At 33.8% G+C, this 19004-nt stretch overlaps 1 protein-coding gene and 1 long non-coding RNA gene across 5 annotated transcripts in view; one reads left to right on the top strand and one right to left on the bottom strand.

The window, feature by feature from the left end:
- The window catches only part of LOC105194564 (neuronal acetylcholine receptor subunit alpha-7), a 197586-nt gene that overhangs the window by 32885 nt on the left and 145697 nt on the right, over positions 1–19004 (bottom strand). The window contains 1 exon segment of the mRNA XM_011159543.3: positions 16938–17047. Within this exon segment, the coding sequence (XP_011157845.2) occupies positions 16938–17047 (110 nt within the window).
- Positions 1–19004, top strand: part of LOC113003970 — an 82311-nt gene that overhangs the window by 3980 nt on the left and 59327 nt on the right. For all 4 annotated transcript variants that reach the window (XR_005574165.1, XR_005574164.1, XR_005574162.1 and 1 more), the window contains exons 4-5: positions 3809–4014; positions 4324–4371. This is a non-coding gene — a long non-coding RNA (uncharacterized LOC113003970). The remainder of the gene's footprint in view (positions 1–3808; positions 4015–4323; positions 4372–19004) is intronic.

The following is a 19004-nucleotide window of genomic DNA, read 5'->3' as shown; positions in this document are numbered from 1 at the left end:
CAATCTTTTCATTTCTGCATGTAACACTGTATGCATGTCAAAGCGTACATGTATCTCGGTAGAAATTTGCGACTGTTGTGCGCGAGTTGACTAATATAATACATTTGAAACATTAAACAATGTGGAGAAAGATTTGTGAGTTTTAATTAATGAAATTTAAGATTTTATTTAGCATTATTTATCGTGTTGGTTCTTATATTTCAACACTATGTGATGTTATTACATCACATAGTGTTGAAATATAAGAGTTTTTCATTAATTTTGATATTTTAATCAATGCAGCTCTCCGCATGGAGAGATCCGATGAGCAACAGAATAAAGCTATATTACAATTAAAAGTATTTTTTTCCAATTAAAGCGTCATAATGTGGAATTAACTATAGGAATCTCAGAAAAAAGGCACATATCACTGTTGAATTAAATTTTGATTGTTACGAATGTTACGTGAGATAAAAACTTGATTACGTACATCTTTTTCCTCAGCCGATTGCAATTTGATAGATCATTGATCGTCAATATACGGGCATATTATTAAAAGATTAACGAGTCGTATAAAATTTATGTTGTGTCAGAAACTGAATAGTTTGTGAATCATCATCCATCATCGATTTACAAGATAAATACTAAAATTCGAGCTCACACACAAGAACCGCGATTGCCAGTTATCATTGTTAACTGCTGATATATATGCGATCATCAATTACGAAAAATTAACAGAGGTAATTTATGGCCGTTCAAACAAATGTTGCAGCGCCGCCACGAGCAATTCTAGAGAGAATCCAAAATTTCGCATTCCGCGCACGTTTCATTATGCTTCCGCCACATTTCGTTAATCCTCGCATTTTCACCCAGTTTACTTTGTCGCGGCGGCTCAATGATAATAATTAGAAACCGCAATCGCGCGACAATTGTCGTCGCATAGCATGGTAGGGCGCTCTGAATTAAACTGCCGTTTCGTTCGCCGACGGCGGCGAAGCCATTGTCGATTTGAGACTCATTCGTGCGACGTTACTTCCGCCGATGTAAACGCGTTATTGCCTGGCATTTGGCAGGGTCTTTTCCCTTGAGGTAGTTCGCGAAGATGTTCCCGGGAAGATCGTTCCACACCCGTGACTCTCGCGACGTTTCGGAGTGAGAAATAATCCTGGGTTATACGTTCGAATTATTCTTTTATTTCTTCCCAGAGGCTCAACCCTTTAGTGGAGAAGAGAGGTAAAAGATAAAAGGTCACAGAGGGAAGCGAAAAAAAAACGTTTTCTGATACACCGATACGTGAAAAAGCGCGAAAAAGCTATTTTAATCTTTAATAAGATCTAGGTGCATGCTTTTAGTAGCAAGCTATAAATTGTAAATATTTCAACGAGGTTTAATTCTATCCTTGCAGTCAATTATGGATAAAATACACGATTTATTAATATGATTGCGTTACTTTTGATAAGAGGAATTACCGAAATTCGATGTTATTATAAGCATTACATTGCTTTGCTAATTCTTGATAACATCAATAGCACATATTTTTTTATAATTTTATTAACTTGAAATAAATACAATTTCTCGTTATTATAATATGTATCTACAAATGTATTTAATAATACGTTTGAGTAGCGTTTATTTTCTCTTGATAGACCGCGGCTCATTGTATGCCATTAAACTTAACCAAAGCCAAACCAGTGGATTGGCAATCGTATTTCCCGACAGATTAATACGGAATAACTCTTGTCTAGACTATCGGAAACGACCTATTTTCAATATCTCGCAATTACCACAACCACCAATTTCTGTTTTGTACTGGATAGTGCGGTGTGGGCAATATTCTGGCTTTTCACAACTATTATTGGCATCGATAGATGCATCAACTTTTTATTATTTATTTGATTTTTATATCAAAAATTTAAATTAAAATTAAGCTTGCGAGGAAAGTAAATGCAGCACAGCCAAAAATATATTTCTTAAGTTTATACAATATATTTATTATACATTTTAACTTCTCATGGATTAATCATTGTTTTGAAAAATTTGGTAAACCTAAATTCTTAGAAATGTTGTTCTTTATATCATGTGTCGAAAAACATAAAATACATAAAAATCTCGAAAATGTACATACATACATGTACATGTAATTTTTACAAAATTTTGTATTTAAAGACCGTTTAATCTTAATAGCTATGCAATTATATTCGCAACAAAAGTAGATAATTGCATTCTGTTAACAATGTGCACCATTGAGAAAAACACAATGATAACCGCAATTATTCTCACAATGAATAGAATGTTTAATCTATTTGCGAAAAATTTATCAATTTCTACTGACTTTCTTATTATGATCTATTTTTTAACATTGCATAATTATAAAACAAAAAAATAAAATAATGATGAATGAACAAAAAAAAGTCTATAAATCAATTTAAGACAGAGGTAAAAATTAAGATTGATATTAATTATTTAGAAAAAGAGACAGTGGTTATACCTTATCTAAAATACTTAAAATTTATTCTTATTCTTGTTCTAAAAAAAAAACGTTATTTTAACGCTATAATTTTATTTGTTATAATATTTTAATTATAATGTACATCTTTATTTTCAATTTTTAAAATTTTGTTTTTTTAATTTTAATTTACATGTCATAAATTTGACTAAATTATAATTGAATTTTTAGGAAAATAATTTCGAGTAATACTTACAATTTACGTATTGTTAAAATAAATTTTTAATTTTAATTAAAATAATGAAACCAATTTAATAATTTAATAATTTAATAATTTCTCAAACATAATAATAATGTGTGTGCGTTTTTTTTAGAAATGTCTGTGTTTTATAACATTTTTATTTGTTTTTTTTGTGAAAAGCATTTAATACGCATATACATATATATATATATATATATATATATATATATATATATATATATGTATGTATGTATATGTTTAAATTAGAATTTAAATAAATATATTTCTGTTAAGCTTTTAAGATGCTTTTAACTGAAAAGAATTAATCATTATTTTAGAGAATTTTTGCTAATAAATCCTGAAAATAAATTTTAAATAAGACAATAATGTTTTTATTAAAATTAGTTTTGTGAAAAGAAAAGAATATAACATATGGTATGCCTTTATTTTATGATACATTGTAATGCGTTAAATATTTTGTAACAATTGGCACGCAACGCTTGGCATTTACAGCGCACTCCATAGTGTCCGTACGAGTCATTATTGTTCGAAACGTTTGTCACACCGAATCGTAAGCGTATTGAAATGGTGACTGTATCGAATAAGTTACAAAGCATCAATCGTTGATTGGCAGTCCGCATTATTAAAAACTGATGTGATGGTCACATGTCTAAAGAATTAAGTATTTCGCACAATTTGTTCATTTAGAGAGGAAAGCAGAGAGAAATAAAGGAAATTATAAAGTATTGTATCACAATGTTTTTACAGGCAAAAATTATTTTTTTATTTATTTTGGAATTGAGTGTATATTGTTTTACTTTGATTGTATCTTGTTGTACTTTGATTTTCTTGTCAATGTAATTTGCTCGTCATTTTCGTGTTATTAGAATACAATACAATAGATCGAGTAACTCGAGTAATGAAAAAGTATGAAATATCGGCTCACTAATAATACATCTATTTTGCAAGATTTATTTGATCAGTCTATCGCGCACCGTAGAATAATCCGTGGAATGGCAAACATATTTTTTCCGATATTGTGTTATGCATATTTCAAGCTCCCGGTGAATTTCTCTCTAATTCGTGTTTGTTCTTTCAAAATAGTAGTGGAACATATATAACACACATATTATTGCTTACAGGTGTAATATCTGCGGAGTGTCGTTTTCTATTTATTAAACGCGCGCGAATTAATCACGAATGAAGTTTTGGCGAGTGAATTTTCGCGAGTGAGTATTGTGAGTGAATTTTCGCGAGTGAGTACCACGAGTGAGTATAAGTGCAACGGAGGAAACTGAGAGGAGGCAGAGGCCTAGGAGGCATCGAGCAACGGCGAAGCAACCACGGGGTGAGTACTTTACTTTTTACATATTAATTGACTTACTTGAAAAATTAATTTTTCATTTATTTGAGTCGTTTACTTGAAAGATTAAAATAAAAGTTAGAGAAAAATGGGCTTTTATATTTATATCTAAAATTTGATAAGATGTTATACTTAAAAGAATTTTTGTGAAAAAATTTGAAAGTTATTTCTTTAGATGTTCTTTTAAAAAAAGACGAGGAAATAAAAAAATCAAAATGTGGCAAAATAAGCCTTTATCGGAATATGGATTACTTTGAGCGCATAATAATTCGAATTTATATTTGTATTTTACAGTTCAACGTAGTGATGCAGTTTACAACTCCGCCGCTGCGCATCGTATTGGTGAGTCAAATCTTATTTTATATTGAGGTAACGAATTTGTGAAAAGATTATATTTGAACATATCAAAATAACAATTGAGAAATGTTGCGAATGGGCCAAAGTATATTAAGTCTATTGATGCGTCTCGGAAACAAAGTATCAAAAATTAAAATCCTCAACAATAATGGAGGAAAATCCTTGCAAGACGCATCTACCTTGTTGCGCTGTCACTCATACTCTATAATTTATCACATCATATATCCATCGTGACCGCTGCATATGAAATGAATTTCCACTGCTCGATTGTATCCGCACTATCTTCGGTACTGTTCACGCCCGCAAGGCCCGAAAACCACTTAATCTTCGTCGAGTAAAACGAGGAATCGCGGGATAGATACGGGAGTTTGTGAGAAATTGAGATAGGCGAAGAAAGGACAGAGAATGATAGTGGAGCAGTTGCATTCAGAATTGCATATTACGAATCGGGATTACCGGCACGATATATCGTCGTTACCGATATATTGTTCGTCGTCCTGGAATCCGCGATTTGTTACCCCAATACGTAATTACTAATAAGTCAAATAATTGACCTGGTTCAGGTTCCAATAACCAAAGGATCAAAACGCGACTGAAATTGGCATGGATAAGCATCGTCCACGTTTCACGTGATATTGAGATTGACCATAAAAGCCTGCCAATGACAGTTAAATCGGAAAAGCTCTTTGTAGATGAATGATTGATTGCTTGTTACAGAATAGCCTATTTTAGCGTACTCTACGTCGACTTGTACATTATACACGTTATCACAATGTACACTCAGACTAACGTCCTTTAATGTTCTCATATGCATCATAAATATTAGAAAATCTACTGCATAGAGACTGCATTGTAAACTAGCAAATCAAACCTACTAAGAATATCCTTCTTTTATTCATAGTTTGCTAAGGTAGTATCTTTTTCATCGGATATAGACTGCTGAAAGTATAAAAGAAACTGTATGATGTTGACATACGTCATGAACATTGGAAATAATAATCTAACATCGCAGATTTAATAATGTTCTTTGACTTGAAATAATTCTATATTCTTTAATTTTGCAAATAATTCGTAATTATTTAAATTTTATATTTATCTACATTTTGATATTAAAATGATGATAGCTACGGGAATTAAAGATAATAAATGTTAACGATATTACCTATTGTTTGGTCAAATCAAGCTATACAACTTTACAGAAGGAACTAGTAGTCGCGTGGTTTGTGTTAATTGCTTAGAATGCAACTATTACGTTTAAGGTAATTGATCTGGGTATTATCGTTAAACTGGTAGAATAACCGAAATCTGACCCTTTCCTTTATACGGTAACCGCACACGAGGAGTTAGGTAATTGAAGTATCATGAAAGGCGTTGGCATGGTCGTTGGTTTAATCAGAAATCTCCATAGTGTACCATTGTGGACGATCTTATTGCAACACCGTGTTCTTGAATAAACATACTTGCTTATTAAACAACGTACAATTGAAATTGAAGAAACATAAGACATTGTACTATAAATATGAACCAAGTTCCGTGTGCTATTTAATATTATTAGCTTCTTATTTATAATTTTATTAGCATTTCTTAATTTTTTGCTACGCGTTAGTTTTTATTTTTGTTATTTTGTTTTTGTAACTGTGAAATACTTTAAAAGCATTTAAAAAATATTAAAAAAAAATAATAATAATTTTATGTAAAAGGTACGTGGTTTAGAAAAAAATATTCGCGTTGTCTCTGTTATAATTCTGTCATTTGATCACTGTAATTGCGGTCGCATCCCTTTCTCTCAAATTTCTAATGCAAGCCTAATTCGATTGAGCCGATTAGGTACGCTATTGGTGAATTTACGCGCACATTACCCGCAACCAAAACCTGACCTGGCGGCCGCATTCCGGCGCGTGTTCGTCGATCGAGATACCATAAAAGCTTAGGCATGTCGGCGGATCGACATTCATTATGTATCGGCAAACACGACACGAGCGGAGGATAGGGTGAACGGGGGGGTTGCAAGGCTGATGAGGAAAAGAATGGCGGGTGAAGAACGTTGACGGGTTGGACAGAGGACCAGCGTAGAGTTTAATCTGCTTTGGCTTGAATTTCAAAATACGCGATGGCTAATGCATATTGCCTTTGGCGCCGCTCCAAGTCGCCTATGCAGTTGAATCTACCTCCCTTCATCCCTCCCTCTCTCCTTTTCCCATCCTCCAATCTCGTTTGCCATCGTATATCTGTTTTGCGACCTCTCCCCTCCCCCTACCCTTCATGTGAGTGTCCCACTATACCAACCTCCGTTGCTATCCCTTCGCAGCTAGTGTAAATTCATTTTGTCATGCATTAAGCGGCGCGAAGCATCACACTTCTCCCGCCCTGCTGCAATTTCTCTGTCTTTCGACCTATATCTATTTCTCTGTCTCTCTCATTTCTCATTCCCTCGCTTCAAACGATATTTATGCCATATTAATTGAATATCTCCTTTATATGCGCTTGCATATACAAGCGTCCTCCCTTTCTCCAGCGCTCGCCATCCTTCATACTCTCGCCTCGTTGCAGTATCTATGACGGTGGCCTAAAATTTGCGGACCATCTCACGTAACCCAGTAATCAATTCCGGTGGTCACTTGTGCGGTAACGAATCTTAGGAAGCGATGATCAACTTGTGTATGCACATCGGTTATTAAACATGCCTATTAAAATTATTGCAAGTAATTCTCTTATCAATATTTATGCTATTATTTGAAACGGATCGAATTCAGTAATAAACATAGTAATTACTTATAAAAAAAATGAGCCAAAATATCTAATTTTCATGAAATCGCGCAATTTTTACAAATATTATATTTGTTCTTTATTTCGCGTACGACAGATCAGTAAAACTTCTATTAAACAATCATGTTTATAAAGTTTCTTCTATTTATAAAAATACGGAAAATAATGTGGTACAACGTGATGTAGCATAATATAATATAAATTAGTATTTCTGTAACCCGTACCCTGTTTGCGTGATCTTTCCAACTTTGGAAAGGAACTTGGAAAGAAACTGATAATTAACATCTAATTGAGAGGATGCGAATCGAAAGGAAGACGGAAAATTGCGCAAACGGAAAGAGATTCGATTATCGGCGATCTCGATATCGTATCGAAACGAACGAAATGCGCTTAACATACTTAGGATCGTTTGTTCCACTGCTCCGACTAGCGATCCGAATCAGTCTCATCACGGCTTATTCCCGTCCGGAAAATGGTCGAAAATTGCTTTTTCGCATGCACACCCATCCGAGAAACGTCGGCTTGTATTCCATTACTCTACTCTTGCTATCAAGTACTATTGTACCAAAAAAATAGCGAGTTTTTCTGCTAAAACGTTACATTAAATATTACATAAAATAATTACGTTTATCGAAATAAAGAAATTAGAAATTAAATGAGAAATTAAATTTTTACGATCTTGAAAATGATACATTTTATGCAATTTTAATTTAAATACAAATAAATTTAATTTACATATGAATTTAAATAATTAATTTCATTAATTTATCAAAATCATACTTGCTGATTAATATATGAATTTATTTAAAATTAATTGCATTGTTAAACAAATTTCCCTTCTTTTTTGGATTACAAAGAAGATAGATCTAGCTGTAAAATAATCAACTATGGCAGGGATTGATGGCCGGTGTGCGAGGATCATAAAATTTCTATAAAGAAATTCTGCTTATCTTCGCATACTGCGACGTGTTGGAACCTTCGGGTTGAGAGGAGCAAACATTCTGGGGCAGGCGCTTTTTCTGTCAGTCGGTACGACAATTTGGTCTCACTCATAGACCACGAGATTTCGTTAAGTGCACTAAGAAACAGATGTTCTATCGCGGGCGACACCCTGCAGCCACAGATTGCTCTCCAACGACTCTTACTTCTGAAATGTAGTCTACTGCACTACTTCAACTCTTTACAGTTACCGCGCATGATTTACGAACATGGAAAACACATATGTCGAAGAAGTAAATTTATCAGTAATTTCAAAAAAGATGGTTGCAATTTTTTTCTGATTCTATTTAAAAAGAAATGTAAAAACTTTAAAAAAATAGATAAAATGAACTAATGTACTTAAAACTAATATTTATAGAATTTTTATTTTGTAAAAATAATTTTTCATAGTATTTTTTATTCTGGTTGACTGCAAAAGTTTTAAGAAACATTTGTAAAATATATAAAATTTATAGAAAGAGTTTTGACACATTTTACATTACAATTTTTTTTAACTTATAATTGAATATTTGACAAAATTCATGTTTTGTTTAATTCGTGTTTCTAAGCTTTCTAAGATTAATGTATTAATATATTAGTCTTGAATTCCTATCATGTTGTCGTGATTACTTCAACAATTCGTTTCATTTAAATTTGCTAAGTTTCCAATTTCCGTTAATACTCATTGATATAAAAGCCAGTCGATGGGGAATGCACGTGTGTGAAAGTAGAATGAAAATCATTTAGCCAAACACGCGCGTAAATCGTCGATTGATTGTATCGGTGGCCAATGAATTAGGTTTCCCTTGCACGATGAATCACTCTGATTTACTACGTAACGGAATTGTATTTAAAAGGATTCACTGCTGTATCCGCTGTTATACCCTCAAAAATTGTAAGAAAATCTGAACGGTAGCAGCACGTTCTTTAAACGCATTTACATTTAGATTAATTTGTGTAAAAGAGTCGCGTACTTTGATAATATTTGCTAAATCAGGTATTGTAGAACTGATTAAAGATTTATATAAAAAAGTATTTTTTATAATATGTTTGTGAAATTGGGGATTAAAATTCTTTAAAAGTTTGAGAGATTCTCATCTCTCCTAAAAGAATGTTATTATATAAGACTATAAATCTCCGAATATTTATCTAAGAAGAAAAGATTTTAAAAATAATTAATGGATGAGATAAAGTAATAAAATTATTTTACTCGCGAGTAAAGATTTTATAAAAATAAATGAAATCACAAATCACGCGAGATCACAAATATATGTATTATTTAATATAGAGCAGGTATGCGGAATTTTGATTGGATGAATGATATATGATGCGTAATAATAAAAAATATTGTGTGTGTGTGTGTGTGTGTGTGATGACAAAATAAAATAAAATATTTTGATAAAGCACTACAATCACTAAAGTATACAATACTGTATCTTTAGTAGTTTAATTTCGTACTTTGGTGATTGTAGTGGAATGTTAAAATATTTCATTTTTTTATTATTGATCAGAGCTACATCTTTTAGTGCTGATATTTATTATATGATTTTATATACCCTTTTAAATTCACGAAACTGCGCGTCGGATAAATCGGTCTCTTAAAACACAGTTCTAAGTTGAACAAGAAATAGTAATACTATGTAGTTAAATTGAAAGTCAATTTAATAATAAATGATGCAAAAAATTAACAAATTAAAGAAATAATTTTGCTATTTAAAACTCAATTAGTTTTAGTCTTTTATTAGTTTACGGAAGAATATTGAGATTTTGATGTAAATGTTTGATATAAAATGAGAGGATTTTTATGTATATTCATTAATAATTTTTTAATGCATATTATCTGACTTTACGAGTTTTCGATTTTTTCACCAGCATATTATCAGTCCTTTCTAAAGTAGTGATAATACTTTTACTGAAATACTGAGAATACTTTCAATCCACTCGTAATATACCGTATCATTATCACGCAATTTTCCTTTAATAGGAATGTTGCCGGAAGCGTTGCGTTTCCTCGCGTATAACACAGATAGCGGTTTGCATTTGCACTTGAACTTGCGGGATACACGGACTCTCTTCGCAAGTTTGCATGCCCCGAAGTCATCGACATGGTATGGAAACGCGGTAGCGTGTATGCATTTGCCTGAAACATTAATTCACGACGATCGCATGGGAAGTAATGTGTCTACTAAACTATTCGCTCTTCCTTTGATCCCACGCGAGAACATAAAGTACGCGGTTGCATTCGTGTGGAACGTTAGATGGGATGTATCTTTCGTGCGGATCGCGATTAATTTTTGAATAAAACGGCGATGCATCATCGCGAGCAAAGCACTGTCCCACGAGTATCTGCCAATAAAATTATTCGAATGACGTCAATCGTCGTACATGTGACAAATTGTGGTTCATCTTTTGCAAATGCATCTAGTTCGCGCTAGCGTCACGCATGCAAATACACTATCTATATAAAAATAATATGTTGGACGAAAAGATTTCACTGATTTTGTAATTACTGTGGCATATTTAAATCCACAATAAATCTAAAACTTTTGAAAACATATCTCTCATTGTAACCATGATTGCTAGAAAAATTTAGAGTTTTGATTTTGAGATTTAAATTTAATAAATTTCTGCAAGTCTATGATTTTGTCGTGCGTTATCAATTTTTGATTTAATTTATTAACTTTTACTCTATTTATGTAAATACTCAGAGTACATAGCGGTCCTGAAATCTGGGCTGCAGGAGAAAGTTAATATTTTTGTTGGGGAAAGTGTGAAATATTCACACTGACATGGCAGCTTTTTGGAGCTAACCGCGCGTTACAGCGGAAATTCTCTTGTATCGCCAGCGTTATGCTGGAAGCACCGCGTTTATTTAAAAATGCCGACTTGCAAAATATTGTTTGTAAGAGAAACTCGATTTTCAAGCGTTTGTTTCGAGCGCAGCTCGACTTTGCGCGACGTATATAAACCAATACACTTTCATTCGCGTTTACGCGCCAGTGGAATTCGCGTTTATCCGCGGAATTAACTTATCGCCATACAATTTCTTGTAATTTACTGTACCGTGTATATTTTCTTGAGTGTACGGATTATCGCGGCATTGTAATACAGCTCCATTAACCACACTTGCAAGTTATTATCCCATCTTATCCAATTTTTTTATCACGTTTTGTCCATTGCGCTAGTATACATTCATGTGTAATTGGTTGTTTTTTTTCATTTATAGCCTGACTTATTTACAATTATTTTATATAGACTTTATTTTTTATGAATTGTCTATGTAGGGTGAAGTATTTATCTTTCATTTTATCAAGATTTTTAAAATATTAAAAAAATTTTTGTCACAAATCTAACTCTCTCTTATTATTTGTAAAATATTATAATTTATACTTTTATTACATATATTACGTGTATAGATATCTTCGTAATTTTTACGATAATAAATTCTAAGTATAGCAACAAATCGGCAGTGCGAAATGTCATTGGATGAATTCATTTTTGACATCTCGACAGACATTCTCGGAGAATAAACGCGCGCATTTATCACTATTGATATGCGATGGAGCAATCCGTTATATTTTTCTACATAAAACTTTACCTGTTTGTTGGGAATTCACTTGTTCGTTATTTTCGCCATTCGCGGCAATTTTCCGAGAAAAAAAGAAACCATCAGCCAGGCGCACCCTCGCTTGTTCGCACGCACGCTTGGGCCATTCGCCGCAAAATGAATTTTCGCCCCTATCGCTCACCGTTGACGAGTAGTTCGTGAAAAATGGCCAAGTTGACGGATTGACGGACGAGTAAGAAGCGTAATATCGAATAACGGTCTACCTTCCTCCTTGGCACGATCCATGAGATTTCGGAAAATGGCAGGTGCATCACAAGCTGTTATTGCAAACACATTTTTCCTGTTTTATTGATTCGGTCGACGAATAACATGTCGCATAAAAATTCGAGCTACTATACAAATATTTTTTCGCCAACGTGAAAAGGAGCCTTACGCGAAAAATCAATCATTTTTATTTCATGGTTTTGAATAGTAAATTTTTTCCGATAAAATGAATAATACATTGTTCTTTAAAAAAAAAGTATATTTGTTAAATAATATCACATTTTAATCAATTTGATATTTAATTGTCACGAAGTAATTTAAATCTTGTAAATTTCCACATTATTGTACAATGAGTTCATCAATAATAGACTACATCAAATTCGTTTCGAATAAACTTATTAAATAAACTAAAATTTTGAGCTTATAACAATTATTGTTAATTCTTTCATGAACGATATTTAATTGAAGGTTAACATGTGACACACACGCGGGATTGGCCGGGGTCATCGCTAACAAGCCAAACAGAATCGTGAGATCGGGAGAACGAAATGGCGCAGAAGCGCTCGAATGAATAATCGAAGCGCAGAGCGTGAGCTGAATGCGGAAAAATGTGAATGCAGACAGTTTTTGATACACCACTTGTGGGATATACTGGGTGACTCGCAGAACGTTGAAAAATACTATATTAATATTTAATATTGTACTCGGAATGTTCATAAGTATTAAGGACGTTTAAATACGAGAGTTGGGCTTCTTTGTTTTTTTTTTTTTTGCGTTAGTCTAGCAGGAATCATGAAAGCAGGAATCATGAAAGCTACACAGTTTTGGAATAACTCGAGTTATGTATACATAGTAAAAAACAGGCGGATTTAGTAATTTAGAGTAGCGCATTAAATTTTCTGCAACATCATCACGATCGCGATAATATAATTACGATCAGCTCTAAATTTCAAAGGTGCACGAATTCGTTTAATATGACAACTATTGAGAAGCTTACAGACACCTTTCTCGTTGAATTCGTCTTACTTTGTGCGATTAATTCGACAAAAACGAAAATCGGGCAATCAAAGTCGCAAATCAACGAACCAAAGTTCTTGCTCGGCAACCGCGCAAAGATTGGTCCATTAAACGTTTCACTTCGCCGACAAGTTCGTCGGCCATCCGTTTCTACTAATGCATCGCAAGGCGAAGTTTTAATTCGACAAATACGACGACGGCGGCGGACACCCGATGCATTACCTACTTAAAGACAATGGCGTGGCCGCAAGCGTTTTCCGACAATGTATTACCGTCGGACGGAGATACTTTCCCTGATTCTCTTTAAATGGCGGCGGTAGCTTTGTTTTTAATGCACGTGACCCAGTTGGCCCGGCGTTCCACTTTACCCATTGCACATTGCACCTATCTCCCGCTAGTTTAAAACGAATTTACGTGATGCATTCGTGATAATTATCCCGGATGAATTATTCGAAATAACGGGACATGTCAGTTGTTGTGATATCGCGAATATATATCGGACGATAAATCCATGGCAATACAGTTAGCGATATGTGACTGTAAGTTAATAAGAAAAGGCGAGAAATATATCGAACGCGCTCGACTTAGCATTCAATTAGAACCTTGGCGTAAATCATTCTTTGGAATTGCCTTCGTACTTTTAGACACTCGAAATACGACGCTGCCAGTAAAGACTATTTGCTAATTAGCAACGTCTCAGTCATGCTCGAAATACAACGACGAGTTTACTTCGTGCGAAACACCGTATGGTAATACAACAGCGCGTCTTTTCACGACACGCTGTTACTCCGAGTTGTTAACTATTTTATTACATCTTGTAAATGTGATTCGCTTTTCGACTAGAACGATAAGCGACGTCGATATCACGTTGCGTCATGAAAAATTTTGCGCGAATGTATTTCACGACGTCTCTCTCGCTTCCGTCGCTTCCGCTTTTCAGCCATTGTTGGGTTCCACTCTTTCAGGCAGCTCATAAAAATGTACATTATCCCGGGCCAATAATTGCGCGCTCCTTCAGAATCGCAAATACCAGATACTTTAGATGAAAGTAAGAAAAACGTCGATTGGCCTGGAACACCCTATGTGCAGAATATGCGCGATAAAATCGTCTCGTGCGACGTGCACGTGGAGACCTGCATGGACCTGGATGAAAAGTGGAGCACGGGAGAATTGCGCCGTGACGAAGCGACAAAGCAGTTAAGTGATCGATCAGTCCTTAGGTGTGCACCATCTTTGCTACTGACCCCCCCGCGAAACCCCCTTTTCCTGGCTGCGTTATATATTACGTGGTCCGTACCACATAATAACGTTGGATGCATGCATAAAGGCATCGTCTACGCGATGGAGAGCGATTATGACCGGGTGCATGCCCGACAAAACACACTCTTGCGGCGAGTATATAAAAAGAGTTCATATACACGACGTCTGTTGTAACCGAAGGTGCATCGTGGCGTATCTCACGTCAAACTTGCATGGTTTTGGCGAATTAGGTTAATGCAAATAAATAACGAAACTTTTTACTTTCAACTTTTTGTTTTAAACAAATTTTCACACGAGTTGGATCGCGGCTATAATTAACTGAAACAGCAGTACTGTACAATACAAATTATAATAAAATTACATGAAAAATAATTCTATTCGGTTTTAAAAAGAGACTTTTTAGTGGAGCAGTGCTGTCTACAATTATGAATTCTTTGAAAAAATTTTGCGTAATTGAAAAAGGAAGTGTAATTTCCGTGATATTCTGCATAAACTGTTTGCATTAATAACTCCCTTTCTCTCCTCCGCTCGAAGCGTGACAATCAAAGAGCTTAACGAACAAGGAATGTGTACAATGTCGAGCTGCAATTTAAACGTACAAAATTCTGAACACAGTGAAGTGTATATCAATAGTAAAATGATTATATTTCGTACTTTTTACATTCTCTTTTTATTCAGCAAAGTTTTTTTTTAATGAAAGTTTGCTTTATCTGTCAGTGAGCGCAAAGAGCGAAAATTAAATAGCGGAAATTCTCTTCACCCGGTGTGTAAATAATTCACGGCGCGAGCAAATTCGCATTGCGAGGCTTGCTCTAAAATAATTCAACGACGTTTTATCGATCAATTTGCAACTCACTTCGAGCGTAAACCGTCTTTGTAACTGACCCGATGACCTGCGGTACATAATATGGTCGCACGTTGACGTTGGCGCAGTACATAAACGCAACTATGTGATGGACGTGTTGCGCGGTGCGTTTATAAAGTTTCTCACGCATGCACGCACACTGTATGCATGCCATCCTCACGAGCAGATTGCATACAAAATAATGAAAAACGGCACGGCGATGATAACACTGCTACGTGTGATCAACCTTTCATGGCTAATTAATTTCATGGTTAATTAATTAACCAAGTGTGTTGCTATGTTTTGATACGTTGATTGAAAAATAAATATGAGATTGCGATAACCTGTCTATCGGAAACTTGAAACAGAAATATTTTCTGGTTGAATTCGGAGATATATATAAAATCACACGAATAAATATAAGCACTAAGATCTAGCTGCGACCGAAGAAGGCTTTCTTATTATCATTGTGTTGTTACACTATCGGTCCAATAACATATTTATAATTAGAAATATTTTCACTTTAAAAGTAGCATTTTTCGAGCACTTATTCTGTATTACGCGATTATTTAATAATATCATTATTAAATAAATAATTTATCTTAAAGATAAAATAATAAATAATCCTCCGATCATCGTCTATTAGAAAATATCCTGCAACGGTTACATTATTTTAGCCTACGTGTCGCGGTAAGTTAAGAGCCTAAATTTTTAAACAAATTACAATTAATTAATTGATTAACTAATAATGCATCGCGGTCGTTCATACATTACAGCTCCGCGCCCCAATCCCGGAGTTTAGCATTATATTATGTGGTTACAACCGAGCAAGGGCAACTATGTGAAACACGCTTGCATAATCGATACGTGCGATTTCGGCATATTAGCAGCATGTAAGCATGTACATGGAATTTCAACGCAATGGCCCACGCCGACAATATGCTTTATTAAAAGTAGAGAACTCCGTGAAAAATGCATGAAGCACGTCGTTACGGTTGCCATTATGAGATCGGTGGTATTTTAATATATTCACAGATGATATCGATAAAATATTATCGAATATTACTATAATCTCTTTTACGTACAATATCAAATTGCGTTTAAATACGAAACTATTTTAATTTGAAATTTTATTGTTACTTGATTTTTTTATTTATTATTTTATTATTTTACTTATAATCTTGTATACTTAATTACAATAATTACCGAACAAATTAAGAAAATAGAAGCATCTATAAATTTACAATGTTTTCTTTACTCTAATTTTTTTGTTTTTTTTTTTGCCAAATTTTTGTTTGTGATAACTGTTGCGCTTGCATTGCATCGCTGAATAATTCTAAAATAGGAATTTGTTTAAATAAATTTTTTAATTTTATTATTAAAAATTTTGGTACGTGCTATTTTGAAAAATGATAATTACGTTGAATATTTGACATGTTTACGTTCCCATGACTTCATCAATTAAAAAAGTTGAATGAGATATCCTCGTTTCAAATTGCATTTGGTAAAGTTCTATATGCAAGATAAATGTTGTGCAAATTTATCGTAACGTTTCATTGCTTTGCCATCCGTTCAGAGAGAACATATTTTTTTTGGATTGGTTTCGAAATATCGCAATGTTAAATGGACGATAATTGAACTCAACCTGTATTTTTATGGGTTAAATGCCGTTTTAGAACTGTAATGTATAGCTGGGAGATAGTTCAGAGATCTAAGGAAACACCTTTCATTTTTTATTTTGTACGTACGTCATTCTTCACTTTGACACTACGTTTGCTATACGTGACGTGAAAAAAATGCTAACATGTACGAAGGAAATTTTAATAAATATAATGTAGTGCAATTTTATATTACCTGTTGTACATAAGAACGTCGGGTTTCCACAGCCGATGTGGCGGTATTCTGAGATCTCGTACACCTCCATACTCCTCGACGTTCCATCTCATGTTTACGTCGTTCCATTCCTGTAATTAAATGAATTTTATGCAAAGCTATATAAAAGAAAGTTACATTGCAAGAAATTCCACTGGCAGTTATCAAAATTATAACTAAAAAGAAACGCATATCTTACTCGTATTTTACTTAAGACTAGATAATAAAAACTAGAGATGCACTGTATAAAGCATATTGTAAAGTAAATACTGATCAACAGCTTTCGCAGCTATTTCATAGATTTGGAAAGCTCCTTTTTCAATCACAGATTAACAAATGAATTGGCTGGGGAATCTTTAAAGCAAATCCTGCATTTCACACGCATTCACAGAAAAGAACATGGTTGACACACATATCTAAAAATCACGTTCAAATCACTGCGTTCTCTCTAGGACGATGTTGACACTATCGATTTTTCAAATAGCAAATGCCGACCTTCGTTTTTCGCGTAAATATTTTAGTCTACATCGTATATTTCAAGTAAACACTACAGCATTTCAATTTAATTCTCGTCCGAGAAATTTAGGAATGTTATTTCGCGAACACAAGTTCTGTTTTTTGCTTCTGAAGTGTACAAAGTGCACCTTTGTTACATTGCTGGCGTACTGCTGCACAAGCAAATTCGATAAATTACTTTCAATATCTTTCATCATTTGTTTGATTTCCTTGATTTTTATCACAATGTCGAAATATCCACAGAATTCTTATAACTTTCGTACAGAAAAAAAATAATCCACTAATAAGACGTTAAAAGTCCACAATAAGCTTTCTACGGAAAAGTCCTAAAGTGACAACTTTTTAAATAAATTTTAACTAACTCTTTAATAGACTATATTTTATTTTACTAATTTATCATAATAGTATGCTTTCGAAATTATGCGCGGATGGTAGTTCTTTCATCATCAGAGAGAGAGAGGGCAATTTTTAGCCGGACACCGGGTGTGACGGCGCTACGCTCCCGCTAATACTCTTCCCGTAGTTTTCGAGAACATTTTCCGAACTTTCTTTGCGAGTTTGCGTGACTTTTCCGAAGCGATTTAGGAGCTTCGAAGTATTCGTGGTTCGGGGTGCCTCTCACTTTGGATCTGCAGTTCTTCCTTCTTTCGATAGAGCGGAAATGAAAAAGACAGGATCAATCCCACTAATGTGGCCGTAACAGGTCGTTGCGCGTTATTTTTGATCGTATTTTTTTGGAAAAGATTATTCCGGTTACAAAATAAAGTTGAAGAATTAAAAAAAGACCGTGACAGTTCTTGTCAATAACGTTTCAGTATATAATTAAAAGTATCTCTTTGCTCCCTCATTGACATTTTAAATTACGTTTCACCTGCGTTTTTCGTTTTACTTACTTTTCTAAATATGGAAATAGTTAATTTTTATTAGATATTAATACAATTATAAAATTATTTTTATTATTTTAATTCACATTTTATGCTTTTTTATTATATTGCATCCATCTATATATTATGCTTACAATAATAATTTATTGTCTATTTATCTAACTTTTTTATGTACATGGAACGTTATTGAAATTCACGAAAAGTATACATTGCATTAAACAGAAAAATCGAATTTATAAGTTGATCTAATAGTTATAGTAAAAAAAAATAGAACAGAAATAAATATGACTAGAAAAATAGAAGAAAAGGTTTTTCAAGATTTCTTAAAAGGTTTCGTGGTAGGATGACAATCCTTGTTTTGATATTATTCACATAGTATAGTATGCAGTAAGCTCGAACGGTTTGGTTACCTCAACAGTTGTACTCGCGCCGATTAGTCACTGACCCCGATTGATTAGCTGCCGATGGAGTGCAACGTGAGATAATTAATAATGGCGCGCGTGCGGTTCGACGCGGCAGTTTGTGGACTTGCCGTGCGTAAGTGATTATTATTATCGTTTGTGTACGTAGTATAGTTTTCAAGTTTTGAGAAAAAATTGGTTTTTTTTTTTCCCGCCGATTTTCTTCAAAGATTATACAAAAAAATCAT

This window comes from Solenopsis invicta, chromosome 2 (genome assembly GCF_016802725.1).
Source record: "Solenopsis invicta isolate M01_SB chromosome 2, UNIL_Sinv_3.0, whole genome shotgun sequence".
Classification (NCBI taxonomy): Eukaryota; Metazoa; Arthropoda; class Insecta; order Hymenoptera; family Formicidae; genus Solenopsis; species Solenopsis invicta.
The sequence above is the reverse complement of the archived record's forward strand: the minus strand, read 5'-3'. Positions and strand labels throughout refer to the sequence as shown.